The sequence below is a fragment of the Phyllobates terribilis genome, unplaced genomic scaffold, assembly GCF_046119375.1.
Source record: "Phyllobates terribilis strain yellow unplaced genomic scaffold, ASM4611937v1 Scaffold_7319__1_contigs__length_38547, whole genome shotgun sequence".
NCBI classification, from domain to species: Eukaryota; Metazoa; Chordata; class Amphibia; order Anura; family Dendrobatidae; genus Phyllobates; species Phyllobates terribilis.
The window spans coordinates 1-18,139 of NW_027370060.1; the positions used below are offsets into that span (position 1 = coordinate 1).

General features: G+C 38.5%; 1 protein-coding gene across 1 annotated transcript; it reads left to right on the plus strand.

The window, feature by feature from the left end:
- Positions 1-7,345: 7,345 nt before the first annotated feature.
- On the plus strand, positions 7,346-11,584 carry LOC141251613 (uncharacterized). The gene is made up of 5 exons (XM_073670377.1): positions 7,346-7,426; positions 7,484-7,608; positions 7,677-7,790; positions 10,054-10,721; positions 11,331-11,584. Exons 1-5 carry the CDS (start codon positions 7,346-7,348, stop codon positions 11,582-11,584), a joined length of 1,242 nt encoding a protein of 413 aa, XP_073526478.1.
- Positions 11,585-18,139: the final 6,555 nt, after the last annotated feature.

Here is an 18,139-nt window from a genome sequence, read left to right on the forward strand (position 1 = left end):
ATCTAGTATGATTGTTCAATTACAGATTTGCGGGATGATCTTAAGCGTTATTATGTGGTATTGTATTATGGAGATCCTATTTGTACTCACCTTTAGTGCATTTGGGACGGAGCTAGAGAGAAGACGACCACACCTACATCCATGGAGGAGCTGAGAGGCGAAGCCGAGCTGCCTCGGAAGCTCGCAGAAGACGAAGACCAGTCCGAGAGAAGGTTTCAAGACGAAGACGAGCCAAGACAAAGAAGTCTCGGTCGAGACTTTGGAGTCTCGGTCGAGATTTTCCCTCGAAGAAGAAGTAGCGGTCGTGACTATAAAGTAGCGATCGCGACTTTGCCTCGACATGAACGTAGCAATCGCGACCCCGAAGTAGCGATCGAGACTTGAGACGTTCCTGATTGATTGGTGAAAAGTAGCGACCGCGACCTTGAAGGTAGCGACAGCGACTTTTGGCGGACCCAACCCAAAATGCAGATTTAAGCACGGGAATTTATCAGATTTTATTAGTTTTACCCATTTTATTCATTTATTCTTAGTTATTAAACACTATATATACCTCTAGTTTTTAGGTTAGATTAGATCTTTTGCCACTTTACAATTAGTTCTTAGAAATTCAGCCACCAAGAGGAAAGCTGCCACCTTTCTACCATCTTCTACCTTCAATCCTGGTTAGTTTATCCATCATCATGTATAGCTTTCTCTTGGATATGTCTACCTAAGTTCCTACGAGTTCACTCTTAGGTTGAGGCCTTTATTCTAGGAATTGTTTGTGAGAATTCTATGTTTATGTTCTAATAATAATTTTAGCATTGTTTTATTTTCTCTTGTGCTTATTGTCATTGATTGGTATTGATTTTATCTAGGTTCAAAACTAGGTAGATTTATATTCATTCATACTGCTAGGCTTGATAATTCGATTTGAAAAGTCTTGTCTTTTAGGTAGCAATTAGAATTAGCATAGACTATTTACGAGTGCTTCTTTTGTAGAGATTATAAATCTGTGTCGAGTATCGGTGATTTGCCAATGGTATTGCATAGGCCTACATATCTTTGATCTTTATGATGTTGAGTAGTTGAACCTTAGGATTTCTTTGGTTATTGCATACAACAAGGGTTTCTAGGACTATTCGGACTAGTTGCTATTTACGAACAAAGAGTAGGACAACTAGATTATTTATTTAAAAGAACATAACTTTATTAGAATTCGATGATCAACTTTCCATAAGAATAATGTGCTGAGACTGAAAGAGTGAGCTTTTCATTGTTATAAGTTTACAAAAATCCAACAATTTTCGGTTACTATTGCTTTCCCAAATTTACAAACCAAAACCCATTTTTGTTACTATTGGTAACACTCTTGAAATAAACTATCGTTGTGGCTCCCTGTGGAATCGACTCCGACATACCGCTTAACTAGTGGATAGTAGTTGGATTTATCTTTGACAGGACCAACGACCGGTAAAACGCCTGTCATCTCCCCACTTTCTGGCCTAAAACAGCTCCCACAGCATAATCGCTAGCATCACCCATGATCTCGAATGGTAGAGACCAATCCGGCGCCTTGATGATTGGCGCAGCAGTGAGGTGCGATTTCAAGGTATTAAACGCCAGCTTACAATCGTCGTTGAAGGCAAAATCCACCTCCTTTTTCAGCTGCTCACAAAGTGGCGTCGAGATCTTTGAAAAATCTTTTATAAACCTGCGATAAAACCCTGCATGGCCAAGAAAAGAACGAACTTCACGCACATTAGTAGGATAAGGTAAAGACTGAATTACGTCAATCTTCACCTTATCGACCTCAATACTTTAGAGGATACAATGTGACCCAAAACAATACCATGATTCACCATAAAATGACACTTTTTAAAATTTAACACTAAATTGGTTTCTACACATCTTTGTAGCACAAGTTTTAAATTATTCAAACAAGCATCAAATGAATCACCATGGACTGTAAAGTCATCCATAAACACCTCAATAAAGTTCTCAATATACTCGGAGAAGATACTTACCATACATCGCTGAAATGTACCTGGTGCATTGCAAAGTCCGAATGGCATTCTGCGGTATGCGAAGGTATCAAAAGGACATGTGAAAGTAGTCTTCTCCTGGTCTTCCGGTGCTATGGCCACTTGGAAGTAGCCCGAGTATCCGTCGAGGAAACAATAATATGCGCGACCTGCAAGGCGTTCTAGCATTTGATCGATAAAGGGGAGAGGAAAGTGATCCTTACGAGTTACCGCGTTCAGCTTGCGGTAGTCGATGCAAATACGCCATCTATTCTGCGTTCTTTGAGGCACCATTTCACCAGGCTCGTTTTCCACTACGGTAATCCCTCCTTTCTTCTTAACCACCTGAGTCGGGCTGACCCACCGGCTATCCGAGATTGGATAGATCATATCGGCCGATAATAATTTCAGCACCTCTTTCTTTACTACTTCCATCATGGGAGGGTTTAACCGCCGTTGGGGTTGTCGGCTTGGCTTAGCTCCTTCCTCCAGTAGGATCCTGTGCATGCATGTAGAAGGGCTTATTCCCTTGATATCAGTGATGGACCACCCTAGCGTTGTGATGTTGCTCTTTAGGACCTCCACCAATCTTTCTTCCCGCTCCTGGCCGAGTGCACTCGAGATGATGACCGGTAACGTGCTGTCGTTGCCGAGAAAGGCATACTTCAGGTGTGGAGGTAGCTCTTGTAGATCAATGGTGGGTGCCTGCACAATAGAAGGGAGCGGTTTCTCGCTTGGCAATGTAAGTAACGTAGGCCCACCGGTCAAAAGAGTACCCGGAGTATCAAACTCAACTAAGACCTCATTCACATCAGCAGATAATATAATGTCATGCTCCTTAGAGCTTACAATGCTATTTTCTACAACAGATTGGAGTGAGTCAATCCCACACACATCAAAAACTTCCTGCACAATAGGGTCAATTGAATCTATAGATAAAGCAGAATCATCATTCGGAGGGTATTTCATAGCCTCAAATATGTTAAAGCTAACTGCATCTCCATCGAACTCAAGTGTAAGCACCCCACTTGCGTAATCTAACTTAGTATTGGCCGTTCTCATGAATGGTCTACCCAGAAGGATAGTTGCAGCCTGGTTATCAGGCCCCATATCTAGTACATAAAAATCAGCAAGAAATATTAAATTATCAACCATTACCAAGACATCCTCGATTATCCCTTTCGGGTGAACCGTTGACCTGTCGGCTAGCTGGATCACAATCCCTGTATCAGATAAAAGTCCTAATCCTAGCAGTTCATACAAAGAGAATGGCATAACATTAATAGAAGCCCCTAGATCTAGCATGGCCTTACTAATCTTCTTCTCGCCGATGATGCAAGGGATACTAACCATCCCTGGGTCTGAGCACTTCTTTGCTATCTTTTGCATAATGGTTGCGGACACTCTTTAGCTCACCTGTACCTTTTGCTTACCTTTCGACTTCTAGTTCCTCTTGATGGTGCAGAGCTCCTTCAAGAATTTAGCATAAGGAGGAACACTTTTAACGAGATTTAGCAAAGGGATGTTTACCTCACACTTACTAAATGTTTCGAAAAGTTCTTTGTCATTTGCAGGTCTGCGTGTGTCCCTCAAGGCTTCTGAAAAGGGTGCAGGTGGTTTTTCGGCGTACAGGGAAGTTAGGCCTCACATAGTTCTCTTTTTGTAGCTTGAAATCACCTCGGTCCTCATAGTCATCCTCAACGCGTGCTACAGGCGAGTCGCGGTCTAGATTACAGGGTCGCGGTCGAGATGTTGAAGCTTCTGGTGAACTGGGACAGAGTCGCGGTAGAGACCAATTGTCGCGGTCGAGACATTTTTCGGAAAAATTTTCGGAACCCAAATCACCGTCATCTCGGTCGAGACAATCGGGTCGCAATCGCGACTTCTCCTCAGGGTCAAAGTCTCGATCGAGAATTTCTTGTCTCGATCGAGAATTTCTTGTCTCGATCGCGACTTTTGCTCGGCCTCTTTTTGCAGCAGCTTTTCTCTTCCTTTCTCTTCGAGTTTCCGCCCGCTTCTCAATTCTACGGCGATGATGTTCTCTCTCAGGTCTCTCTCGGCTTTGGTTTTCGTGAGGTTGGAAACGACTTCGTGTAATTGCCCAAATTGCGTCTCGAGATTTCTGATGCTTGACTCGGTTGCTTGGGCATGAGCTGCGAATTGTTTGGTCAGTGACTTTAACATTTCCTCCATAGATGGTTCATGCGGTTTTTGTTGATATGGTGTGTGGTATTGGTTGTAGTTGCTCCTCGGGTAGTATTTGTTCTCATATCGAGGTCTGGAGGGCCCAAATCCTCCCATAGCATGCACCTCAACGATGGTTGGATCTTGTAGTTGCTCATCAGTATAATGACTCTCATTCTCGCAGATACCACATACTCTTGACGGTTGTTGATTTCCACCGATGATACTTTTTATCATGCTTTTCAACTCAGCGATCTCGTCTTTCCATCCTAGCTCTCCGGAGCTCACAGCATTAGCTTCTTTTCTTACATATGTTCTCCCGAAGCTCCTTGTGCCCTCGGCAATTTCGCGCTCTAGTCTCAGCGGGAGTCAAATTCAGCACACTCCCATTACATGCAGCGTCAACTAATCTCCTCTGCTTGTCTAGTAACCCGTTATAGAGGTGGGTCACCAAATCTTTCTCCTCAAACCCGTGGAACGGGCAGCTCGCACACAGTCTCGTGAACCTCTCAATGTAATCATACAACGTCTCAGCGTCTTGCTGTTCCACCATAGCTATCGCTCTTTTCAACGCAATGGGAAATACTTGTTGAGGAAGGCCTTGTGAAGCTTCTCCCATGTATCGATACTCCCGGTGGGCAGCAAATAATACCACTGGCGCGCGGTATCTTTCAGCGTGAGACCGAAAGCTCTCATCTTGATTTGATCATCTGTGACGTTACTCGGCTTGCTGCAGCTGCAGATGTCGTGGAACTCACTAAGATTCATGATCGGGTCCTCCCCAACCAAGCCATGAAATTTCGGTAGCAAATTGATGAATCTGGTCTTTAGTTCGAAAGTAATGCCGTCATTCACGGCAGGCAGCGTCACTCCTAAGTGTTGTTGCGTCAGATCAGGGTCTGTAAGCTCTCGCAACGTTCTGTCCGCCAATGATTCAATCACTGGAATGAAATCAAGTAAATTTGAATTAGTAGCGCAGGTGTGGACCATAAGATAGGTCCACACCAAGATAACACAAATAGAAGCAAACTATGACAGTTGGCTCCCCGGCAACGGCGCCAAAATTTGACAGGCGTTTTACCGGTCGTTGGTCCTGTCAAAGATAAATCCAACTAACTATCCAGCGGTAAGTCGGAGTCGATTCCTCAGGGAGCCACAACGATAGTTTATTTCAATTGTGTTATCAATAGTAACAAAAGGGGGTTTATGGTTTGTAAACTTATGAAAGCAATAGTAAACGAAAGTGTTGGATTTTTGTAAATATAAAGATGGAAAGCTCACTCTTTCAGTCTCAGCACATTATTCTTATGGAAAGTTGATCATCGAATTCTAATAAAGTTATGTTCTTTTAAATAAATAATCTAGTTGTTCTACTCTTTGTTCGTAAATAGCAACTAGTCCAAATAGTCCTAGAAACCCTTGTTGTATGCAATAACCAAAGAAATCCTAAGGTTCAACTACTCAACAACATAAAGATCAAAGATAAGTAGGCCTATGCAATACCATTGGCAAATCACCGATACTCGACACAGGTTTATAATCTCTACAAATTAAGCACTCGCAAATAGTCTATGCTAATTCTGATTGCTACCTAAAAGACAAGACTTTTAAATCGAATTATCAAGCCTAGCAATATGAATGAATATTAGTCAACCTAGTTGGCCACCTATATAAAATCAATACCAATCAATGACAATAAGCACAAGAGAAAATAAAACAATGCTAAAATTATTATTAGAACATAAACATAGAATTCTTACAAACAATTCCTAGAACAATGGCCTCAACCTAAGAGTGAACTCGTAAGGACTTAGCCAGACATAGCCAAGAGAAAGCTATACATGATTATGGATAAACTAACCAAGGATGAAGGTAGAAGATGGTAGAAAGGTGGCAACTTTCCTCTTGGTGGCTGAATTTCTAAGAACTTGATTGTGAAAAGTGGCAAAAGATTAACTAACTGATTCTAACCTAAAAACTAAGGGTTTATATAGTACCCAGCCTAAGAAATATAAAATAACTCAATTATAAAAGATAAAACGGGAAAAACTAGTAAAAACTGATAAATTCCCGGGCTTAGATCTGCATTTTGGGCCGGCTCCGTCGAAAGTCGCGGTCGATACATGAATGTCGCGGTCGCTACTTTTCTCCAGTCTTCCAGAAACGGCTTCACTCTCGATCGCTACTTCATGGGTCGCGATCGCTACTTTCACTTCGAGGCAAAGTCTCGATCGAGACATTATAGTCTCGACCGCGACATCTTCTTCGAGGGCAAATCTCGATCGAGACACCAAAGTCTCGACCGAGACATCTTCTCCGTAGCTCATCTTCATCTTGAAACCTTCTCTCGGACTGGTCTTCGGTCTTCTGTAAGCTTCCGAGGCTGCTCGGCTTCGCCTCTCAGCTTCTCCATGGGTGTAGGTGTGGTCGTCTTTTCTCTAGCTCCGTCCCAAATGCACTAGAGGTGAGTACAAATAGGATCTCCATAATACAATACCACAAAATAACGCTTAAGAGCATCCCGCGAATCTACAAGTGAACAATCATACCTGATTCCGAGAATACCACTCAATAAGCACCTAAACACCACCAATCCTAAGCTAATAGTCGCTAGTTACACCATATAATAAGCTCCAATCAGCGATAGGTGTGACCGAGGTCGCTGGACCGCGGCCACGGTTGATCTCTGTTGAACTTGGCCAAGCGCTGAGTGGCGCGACCGCGGTTTGGTCTCTGCAGACTTCTTCTTCATTTTAGCGCGTCTTCGTCTATACTTTGCCGTCTTTAGTCCCGATTTCTCATATGTTTCATTTACTGACTAAGTGCTTCTGAAATGCATCTAAAGTCACCTAAAAACCACTCTCGGCGCCATCGGGATGGCGCCTATCAACGGCGTATGCGCATTTTTTAGCAAGCGCAGGTAAGGATTTCCGTAAATCAGATGCGGGAGGTATTTACCCAAATTTCATAGCGGGTAAAATATTTTCCCTACTTAATTTGCGGAGCGCAAGCCAAACAATACACTTGCACAATCAAACTCCTTTTCTATGTCGTTTTATGTTTTGATTTACCAAATACATAGCTGAACATATTCCACACTGAATACTTCTATTTATGGGAAGATTGAAAAAAATAGGAATTCCGATTTGAGGTAAATGTGGCAAAAAGAAGGAGTATGGATACCATATTCATCTTCTTCTCTTCTGCCCGCAAAAGACGAATGTTTGACAATTTCAGTGCAATTCCAATTGAAAACTTTCCTTGGGAAAAATAGTCTACTATAAATTATTAAGATTTGGAGGAAAAATGTTTGGGTGGTGAGGCAAATCATGGAGGATGAAGAAAGAGGGCAGAAGGCATATGGATGGGCAGCCAGAGATACATCTGGACACCTCTCTCCCTTCAACTTCTGTAGGAGGCAAGTTTTGTTGAATGATCCGGTAACCAACTCAAGTCTTAATTGTATGTATATACATGGTGCTGCAGGGCAACTGGAGATCTGGACGTAACATTCAAAGTGCTCTACTGCGGCGTTTGCCACTCGGATCTTCACTTCGTTAGGAACGAATGGGGATTCGCAAATTACCCTGTTGTGCCCGGGTAATTGAATCCGTTCTCACTCTAATCTGTTCTGTAATGTATAGACAACCTACTCAGCAAATGAGCGATATTTGATTGTTTGCTGCATGTTGAAAGTTAAACTCAAAGCTACTACTCCTTCCGTCCTACATTAATCTTCTCATTTACTCCCTCTGTCCCATTTTGTTTGTCCACATTTTCTTTTCGGTTGTCCCTTTTTGTTTGTCCAAGTTTCCATTTATAGCACATACAAATTACAATAACACCATTTTTCATTACAATTATACCCTTCTCAAACAAATAAATTACACATTTTACTCAACTTTATTTCTCTCACCAAACATCAACATCATCTTTAACTTACATCATTTTCTCTCTCATAATATTTTTTCTCTACTTTATATCTAATCAATTACTTTAACAATAAATTACACAAATTTTATTCAATAATCAATTACATAAATTTCATTTCATCCCCTTTATATCCAATCAACAAGACAACCCTTAATTCCCATGCTCGATTGTACTTTTGGACAAACAAAATGGGACGGAGGGAGTAATAGATTTTAAGAGAATTAAAAAAAAAAGTGGAATATAATGATTATAGATTAGAGATAGAGAAGAAGAAAGATAAAGAGAAAATTGTGTATTAGTTGAAAAGAAAGTGTATTGAGAAAGATGAAATGGGGTTATTTTGTTTCTAGAAATGATAAAGAGAATTTTTTTTAAAACCACCTTTTATTTGGGCTTTTTTCAAAAAACCACTCTTTATATCACTTATTATTTTAAACCACCCCTTATATATGTTCCGTTACTAATGCAACACCCTTTTCGTTCCGCCGTTAGAAATTTCTAACGGCGGAACGAAAAGGGTGTTGCATTGGTAACAGAACATATATAAAGGGTGTTTTTCTGAAATTAGTGATATAAAAGGTGTTTTTCTGAAAAACACACAAATAAGGGGTGGTTTTAAAAAATTCTCTTTTTCTTTTCCCCAATTCCATTTATCCATACTATTTTTCTCTCTTACTGCTTGTAATATACTGCTGCATTTCCCAACTCGATTATGTTGTTTGTAGCTAAACTCCTTCTTTTAACGTTTACATAGCAATTTGAAATTTGAATATAGATTAAACATTCCCGTCCCTACTCTCTAATACAAAATTTTACAAATTAGAAGAATATTTCATAAAATCCAAATCTCTCTCATCATCCCACAATAAAATCTGTTTTTATGTTGGAGATGAGGTTCATCTTAAGAATAGCAAACACAAATGCATTAGAAAATAAATAATTAAAAGGAGTCAAAGATAAACGACAATAGAACTAAAGAGGATTGTGTTGCTGTTATTTTGTTTTATAAATCATAAACACACAACAAAGCTAATCTCAGATTATTTTCCATTCCCGATAAAAGAACCGTTGGGTTTCTTTTCCTCAACATGGGAGTTAGTGTTATATATTAGCAAATAGGTAGACAATAATGTCTCAAGATTTTTTTTTTAAAACCACCCCTTATTTGTGCCTTTTTTCAAAAAAACACTCCTTATATATGTTCCGTTACCAATGCAACACCCTTTTTGTTCCGCCGTTAGAAATTTCTAACGGCGGGACAAAAAGGGTGTTGCATTGGTAACGGAAAGGGGTGGTTTGAAACAATAAATGATATAAAGGGTGTTTTTTTGAAGGAAAAAAGCCCCAATAAGGGGTGGTTTTAAAAAAAATCTCAATGATAAATGAGAGCATTATTTTGGGACACCTGAATTAGAAAATGAAAAGATTAATAAAGGACGGAGGGAGTAGTTGATTAGAAATTTTATATTAGGATCAGGTGAAAAAACATCTGAGGTGTGCAATATGAACAAACATTAACTTTGAATATTACTATCTTATATGTGAATCTATAATACTAACTTGTGAACGTGACTGAAACCGTTGTATTAAGCCTAACACCCTTTACATTAGATGTAAAACAATATGTTAAATCCACTCTAGCTTTAAATATAAGATAAGTGAAGTTCACATTTAAAATTTGTTTGCATTTCATATTTCATATTGTAAGTTATGTTTTCACCGGAAACATGCTCTTTAGATATAGTGAATTCATGTGAGTTTTTCTTAATTTATGTTTAGAAGTTTAAATCATTCAGAATTAGAAAGTCATCTTAGTAACCTTGAAATAATAAGAAGAAAAAACACACCAAGAAGTGTGTTTAAAGAGACCCTTTTCTCTTCCAAAATCCATTTATCTTTCATATATCCCTTCCAAATTCTATGACTGCAGGCACGAGATTGTAGGGGAAGTGACAGAGGTAGGCAGCAAGGTAAAAAACTTCAAGGTAGGTGACAAGGTAGGAGTCGGGTGCATGGTAGGGTCATGCCGTTCTTGCAACAACTGCACGGACGACCTTGAGAACTATTGTAATCAGGTGATCCTGACCTACGGCTCTCGTTACTATGACGGGTCCAGCACATATGGGGGATACTCAGACATCATGGTGGTGCACGAGCACTATGCGGTCTGCATCCCCAATGGGGTCCCCTTAGATGCCATGGCCCCCTTGCTTTGTGCCGGTATCACCGTCTATAGTCCTTTAAGGTACTATGGCCTCGACAAACCTGGTCTCCACCTTGGGGTGGTCGGTCTTGGGGGCCTAGGCCATATGGCCGTTAAGTTTGCTAAGGCCATGGGCATGAGAGTCACTGTTATCAGCACTTCACCTAAGAAGAAGGACGAGGCCCTTACTCGTCTACAAGCCGATTTCTTCGTTGTCAGTCGCGATACACGACAAATGCACGAAGCTATTGGGACAATGGATGGAATCATAGACACAGTGGCGGTTGAGCATTCCCTAGAGCCACTGCTCAGTTTATTGAAAACTAACGGAAAGCTTGTAGTGATAGGACTTCCAGAGAAGCCTCTTGAGCTCCCATCCTTCTCTTTGCTATCGGGTAAAGGCTCTGTCACGTATCACGAAGTTTAAAAATCTGTTTTGATTAAAAAACATTATTGTAGATAAGTACTCTCTACATCCCTTAATAATTTTCGTCCCATTTTATTCTTCCTGCTATTTTTCATTTTTAGCAATATTTCACCATTACTTTATCAATACACTTTTACTTTATCCAACACAAATTCTTTTTTTTCAACATTACTTTATCTTCTTCCAATGTACCATTTCTTTTCGAAAACCAACGACGCATGTTGCTTTTTTTGTTGGCGCAGGGGTTTGCCGCGTTTGATTTACAGAAGGTGATTTAGCATTAAATGTAGTAATAAATATCAAATTTATATCTCTTTATTTGTTTTACTGCACCAGCGAAAAACAAACCTGCACTTTCTTTATCTCTTTTTTCTTTCTTTCTATTTTTTTTCCTTACAATTATTATTTTTCACTTTTCTTCTTAAATCTCGTGTTTTTTTGGAAATGAAAATATCATTAAAGGACGGAGGAATTACATTATAATGGAGATAACAGACTGACCCTAACTAAGAATAGTACTAGTTTATCAAATCAGGCAACAAACACGAAGTAATAGGTATACTGTTTAAACCTACAGGTAGGAAGATGGTAGGTGGGACCTGCTATGGAGGAATGAAGGAGACACAAGAGATGATAGACTTTGCAGCGAAGAACAAAGTCACTGCAGACATTGAACTCATTCCCATTGACTACGTGAACAAGGCAATGGAGCGCATGTCAAAATCAGACGTTCGTTATCGTTTTGTGATTGACATTGGGAACACGTTGAAGCCTACTAGCAACATGATCGAGCACAAGGCAGTACCGGCATCTTTTAATGTTAAGAACTAGCAACAGAATCACTATGTTCGAGAGCATACTGTCTTAGATTGACAAGGCTAATTTTTTTGGTCAAAGAGAAGGCTGATATTTGTTGTTGCATAAAAAAACTATATGAGAACTTCGATAATTCTATATGGTATGAGTAAATGCACTGTCTCAATAGCATGCCAACATGTTGAACGACCAAGTTATATTCCCTCCAAGCACATATCTAAGCAACTAATGCAATTTCAAAATATCATCCTATCCTATCGAATATGTAAAAAATGAATTTTTCTAAGCAATAAATGCCTTTAATTATAATTTTTCAATTTCAACTACAATTCTCTTACTTTCAATGAAACTTTATTCATAATGTCAACCCAAGCATCCGATTTTAATTGCATTAGTGTCAAGCTACACAGGCTACACAGGAAAAAGAAACAATTTTCATATCTATTCTCTACCATGTCTCTTTCTCTCCGAGATTTTAATTCTTCAGCCTAACACCATGCAATAAATCCGGGAAGAGGAAGACACCACTATGATTTTTCTCATTACTTATAGTTATCTATCATCATCCTCCAAATTCAACTTGCTTTTCGTCTCTTACTGATTTTGTTTATTTGTTTTATTTTGTTGGATTGGTATATTGTATTTTATATATGGTGGTGTCTTAATCTCTTTTCGTTCAGTTGTCTTACTGAAATCCATTATAGAGATTGTTATTCCTTTGGATACTATAAAGTATATAGGAGAACAAGGATTGACACTTGATCTTGTAAATTTGTTATACAATGTGTTATTGTTTTGTTTGCTAATTTTTATATTATTAATATTATTTAAATAGAAAATGGTGTTTTCTATTCATCTGGAATGCGGACAAGAAATGGATGGCTTTAATACTCAAGCATGACTAATTAAAATTAGAGGATTAAAAAATGCTATACATTTCCTACTTTATCTTTTCACGAAAAATAATAAGAAATACAAATACTCATAATTAAAGTAATTAAAATAATCAACTCAAAAAGCTATTATAAAATATATGACTACACACGTGAATAATCCTTACATAAAAAGCTATAACTAAAAAATGCTTCATAAATATACTAGTTATCAGCCCATGTAAAACACGGGCCTTACACTGCTAATATACCTATAAATATTTGAATTAGGGGTCAGTTTATTACCTTCAAGCCAATCTATATATTCTTTTTTTTTCTACCCTCATATGAAATACACATAATGACTCTTCTCCTACAAATGACCATTTATACCATTACATATTCATCCTCTATTTAGTGACACATTTGATGGGCCTTAGAAGTTACAACCTAATCTATTACAATAGTGCCTCTTCCAATTCAAACTCTCTCTTCCAACAATTACTCATTCAAACGGCTATCAAAATTACTTCTCATGCAATGCTGATAAGCCCTTCTTTCAGTTCTTCACCCTTCATGTCGTTTGTAGATCGAAGCCACACGTCTTTGTAGATGAGGCAAAGATGAGCATGGGTGATGGGGTAGGACATGGAAAGACCAAGAAACACAGGAACATAGAGGATCTGTAGAATAGTAGTAATCCGTAATGCTGACGTGTCATTAGTTTGTTAAATGTTGTTAAGGGTTTGTTAGCTTATTAGTTTTACCATTAGCCTTAGTTCTCTTTGTCTATATATAGGATAGCCGGTACTGGTGTGAAATAAAATTTTGTACAGAATGAATTACATTCAGAAAACTCTCTCTCTCTCTCTCTAATCTTCCATAGTTCTACATGGTATCAAGAGCCCTCAAATCCTATTCTTATTTACTTCCCCAAGATATACTCTGTTTGATTCATCCTTTATACTGATAGATTGATCAATCATTTCTTCAAATTCATATTGAATTTGATTGTTCCATAACTGAATTGTTTGAAATTCTCTGTACCTGGAGATTCATACAGAATTTGCTCATATTAATCATCAATTGTGTTGTCCTAATATTTGTAACTTCATATTGATTTTACAGCTCCATACATACCTGGCTCCTGCTGTTTGACGAAGCTCTATCTCAATCTTTGTTCATTTCTCTATATTGCGGCTCTGATTCCTGATTTTGTGGTGAATAATCTTGATATTCCTGCTTAATTGAATTTGCGATTATTGATAAACTGATTGCTTCGATTTTGTTCATTGCAGGTTATTGATTTCTACCTGCTACGACATCTACTTCTGCTTATTCTTCATCTCTGGAATTCACCATGGCTAGAAGAGGTGAAGATACACTACGAGAGACCAGGGAGATGTATCTCTTGATGACTTGCTCAACAAAGGTTTCGTTGATGCTAATCCTCGCGTTCTACACCATACTCGTTATCCTGTACTCGAACGAACTAATCTCGGAGGCCATCCACCTCGCAACACAAATTCTCCGACAATACCTAACCATAACAATGAGAAAACAGGCTACTCTTATCCTCTTTTTCTATCAAATTCGGACCATCTTGGTTGACAACTGGTAGTTGCACATTTCAATGGCTCCAATTATCATAGTTGGAGCAGGAATCTTCTGTTTGCACTTGGATCCAAAAAGAAAATTGGATTTCTCACTGGTGCCTGTATTAAGCCTGTTGAAGCATCTGAAAACAAAGAACGATGGGAACGCTGCGATTTCATGGTGATTTCTTGGCTACTGAACTCTATGACCAGTGACATCAGTGATAGTTTTCTTTATGTAAGATCATCAAAGGAACTACAGGATGAAATAATCAAAAGGTGTGTAGAATCAAATGCACCTCTTTCCATCTATAGAAAGAAATGGCTAATATAAATCAAGAGAATATATCTGTCTCTGCCTATTTCAACAAGCTAAAAAAGTGTGGGATGAATTGCAGGCTATCGATAGTCTTCCCACTTGTAAATGCAATGTTATTGAGAAATACACATGTATACTGATGAAGCATATAGTTGACAGGGATGCATCACACAAGCTTATGGTTACTAGTGGGACTTTTGAAAACTTATGAGCATGTGAGGAGTAGTATACTTTCACAGGATCCACTTCCCTCAGTCAACAAGGCTTTTCATATAGTGTTACAGGTTGAATGGTATAAAGGAATAATAGCTAATTCTATGAGTGTCCATGATGCCCTTGCCTTCAATCGTGTTGGTAATCGTGAAAAATTCTCATCTGGAAACTACAGTGTTGCTGATAAACGAGACATAAAGAAACAAAAATGTGACAGACGCTGTGATTACTGTCATGAAACATGTCATTTAAAGGAGAGCTGCTTCAAGCTTGTAGGTTATAGTGATTGGTGGAAAGGAACCAAAAACAATGCTGGTTCAGCTGGGAAAATTATAAAAAAATATACACGAAATAAAAATGATTCGGTTCAGCTTATGCATTCCCGTCTTGGTCATGCATCGGTGGGTTATATGAGACATTTAGCACACTTGAAAGATACTATACCCGAGTCATATTGATTGTGAGATTTGTAATATGTCCAAACATCACAAACTTCCGTTTAGTAAGAGTTCTTCACTTTCTTCACGTATTTTTGAGTTGATTCATTTCGATGTTTGGGGTCCGTATAACACTCAATCTTATTGTGGTGCAAAATACTTCTTAATAATAATAGATGATTATTCTAGGACGACTTGGGCATTCCTTACGAAATTTAAATCACAAGTCCTATATCTCATCATTAACTTCTTTAAATATGTGAAGACTCAATTTGAAATTTCTATATAAAAAAAAGATACATTCGGATAATGGATCCGAATTTGTTCAAAAGACTATGATAGATTTCCTTCCTCGAAATGGGACTTTACATCAAAAATCCATACCTACACACCACAACAAAATGGTCGTGTAGAATGGAAACATCTTTGTGGCGAGTATGTTTGGGTGTCTTTGTTATGCTTTAACACATAAACATACTTGCCACAAATTTGTTGGGACGGATCGTCGTTGTATTTTATTAGGGTACCCCCCTAACAAAAAGGGGTACAAATTGTATGATTTAGAAAGAAATTACGCATTTGTGGCTCGTCATGTGATTTTTCAAGAAGAATCATTTCCTTTTAAAGAAATTAACCCAAACTCTATGCCATTAACTCATAAAAATCTCCCTTTGGTGTCTCCTTCACCAAATTCTGATTTCATAAACATTTATGATTCTCCACCAAATTACTATCCCACTATCTCCATTCCAGCCCAATTTCACCATCCAGCCCGTCCCCTTCTATTGGTGACATAAATCTGGATAAAGAAGTACATCTGAATGATGAGGCCCATAGTCCCTATAATACATCTCCTTCTACATATGGGCCAACTCCCAATCCACAACAGTCCAATCTTGCTATTTCAACAAGGCCCAAAAGCACTATTACTATTCTAGCTAAGCTAAAGGATTATGAATGTCCAACTCTACATTCATCACAACTGGCCCAAGTGGATTTATTTACTCAATCATTCACTGCCATATCCATTAATGACCTAGTGGATCATTCTCATGATTATATTAGTTTTTTATACAATATTTTTCAAGTTCATGAGCCCTCCTGTTATACTCATGCAAAAAATGATCCTGCTTGGATAAAATCCATGGATCAAGAACTTGATACTCTGACAAAAATCACACTTAAGAATTAGTGCCTCTTCCTCCAGATAAGAAGGTCATTGGATCTATATAAGTTTATAAAGTTAAATTCAAGCCTTCCGGTGAGGTTGAACGTTTTAAGGCCCGTCTTGTTACTAAGGGTTATAACCAAGTAAAGGACAAGGACTATAAGCATGCTTTTTCTCCAGTGGCAAATTTTACCACGGTTCATACCCTATTTGATTTGGTCGTTGCTTGAGATTGGCCCCTTCACCAATTAGACATTAATAATACTTTTCTTCATGGTCATCTAGACAAGGAAGTTTATATGACTCCTCCTCTTGGCTATAATAAAGCTATTCCCGAACTAGTTTGTCGCCTAAAACGCTCTCTTTATGGGTTAAAACAAGCTAGCCATCAATGGAATATTGAACTTACTCGTCATCTTGTACAATTGCGTTTCACCCAATCTCATCAAGACTATTACCTATATGTCAAAAACCCAAGGGATTTTATTACCATTTCACTTGTCTATGTCGATGACATGATTCTTACGGGTAATTCACCCCTTGAAATTGAAGCCACTAAGAATTCTCTTCATACATCTTTCACCATTAAAAATTTGGGCTTAGCCCATTATTTTTTGAGCTTAGAAATAAGTAGATCACAAGTCGGCATTAAACCCAATCAACTCAAGTATGTCTTGGATCTTTTAACCAAAGTCGGCCTCCTTCATGCTAAGCCCACATCTTTTCCCATGCAACGAGGTTTACATCTTCAACCCGAAGAAGGATCTATATATCATTGATGATCCCGGGTCTTATCGCCACATCGTGGAAAAGATGTTATATCTTACTTTGACTCGCCCGGATATCTCATATCCGGTCCAACCCGGTTTTCCATTAACGTACCAAGCATCTTCGCTTCGATTGTCATTTTGTTCATGACATGGTTCAATCCAGCTTCCTCGCTACTGCGTACATTTGCTCCAATCTTCAACCGGCTGACCTCCTCACTAAGTCGCTTGGATCGCAGCAACATTTCTTTTTGGCGACAAGCTTGGCCTGCGTTTTACCCCTGCCAAGCTTGATGGGGTATGTAGAATAGTAGTAATCTATATAGATGATGTGTCATTAGTTTGTTAAATGTTGTTAAGGGTTGTTAGGAGTTTGTTTGCTTATTAGTTTCACCATTAGCCTTAGTTCTCTTTATATATAGGATAGCCGGTACTGATGTAAAATACAATTTTATAGAGAATGAATTAATTCAGTTTACTCTCTCTCTAATCTTCCATAGTTCTACAAGGTCTTATCCTCAAATGCCACCAGAAGCACCACCTTGATCATTACGATGTCGTTGACTGTGTAGATCAATTCAGAGACATAAGACACCATAGATTCATTCTCGACAAGAAAGATGAAATGAAATAGGTAAGTTTATGCGCTCTTATGATTTTATTTATTTTATTGAAACTTTTTATCTCTAGATTTTGTTTCTTTGTTTTTGTGAGGTGAGAACAATGGCAGCCAACGGAGGAGGCTAATAACTTTCGTGCATGTAAGATTTATACCTTGGATCATACAAATTTTATCATTTTAATTTTGAATTTACTGGTTTTAGGATGGATTAGAGTTTTGATATGAAGCAGAAGGGGTTGGGTTTTTTGTTACGGTGCCCGATTTCTTCCACGAGATCCTTATTCGGCCTGACAATGTCGGGAAGCTGCTGCTTGTTTGGATAAAGGGTCATGGAGCTGCAATTATGTTATACTTCAGTGTCATGCTCTAAATTATCTCCATGATCTGTTTCATCTATCTATACTCATTGCTTATGAGTCCGGTTTGAAATTATTAGTCATCAAATTGTTGACACTGCAATTTTCGTTCTCACTCCTTATCCTACTATTCGTTAGATATTCACCCATCTAATTCATATTTTTCTATTTGAATTGTGTAGAGCTGTCATTCTTTTCCCGTCTATGTTTGTTTAATGACC

Excerpts from the sequence above, each read along its gene's own strand:
- LOC141251613 (XM_073670377.1), top strand. The coding sequence starts at position 7,346 with ATGTGGCAAAAAGAAGGAGTATGGATACCATATTCATCTTCTTCTCTT. Across the intron at positions 7,427-7,483 it reads ACGAATGTTTGACAATTTCA|ATTTGGAGGAAAAATGTTTG; the intron begins GTGCAATTCCAA and ends TAAATTATTAAG. Across the intron at positions 7,609-7,676 it reads CCCTTCAACTTCTGTAGGAG|GGCAACTGGAGATCTGGACG; the intron begins GCAAGTTTTGTT and ends ATGGTGCTGCAG.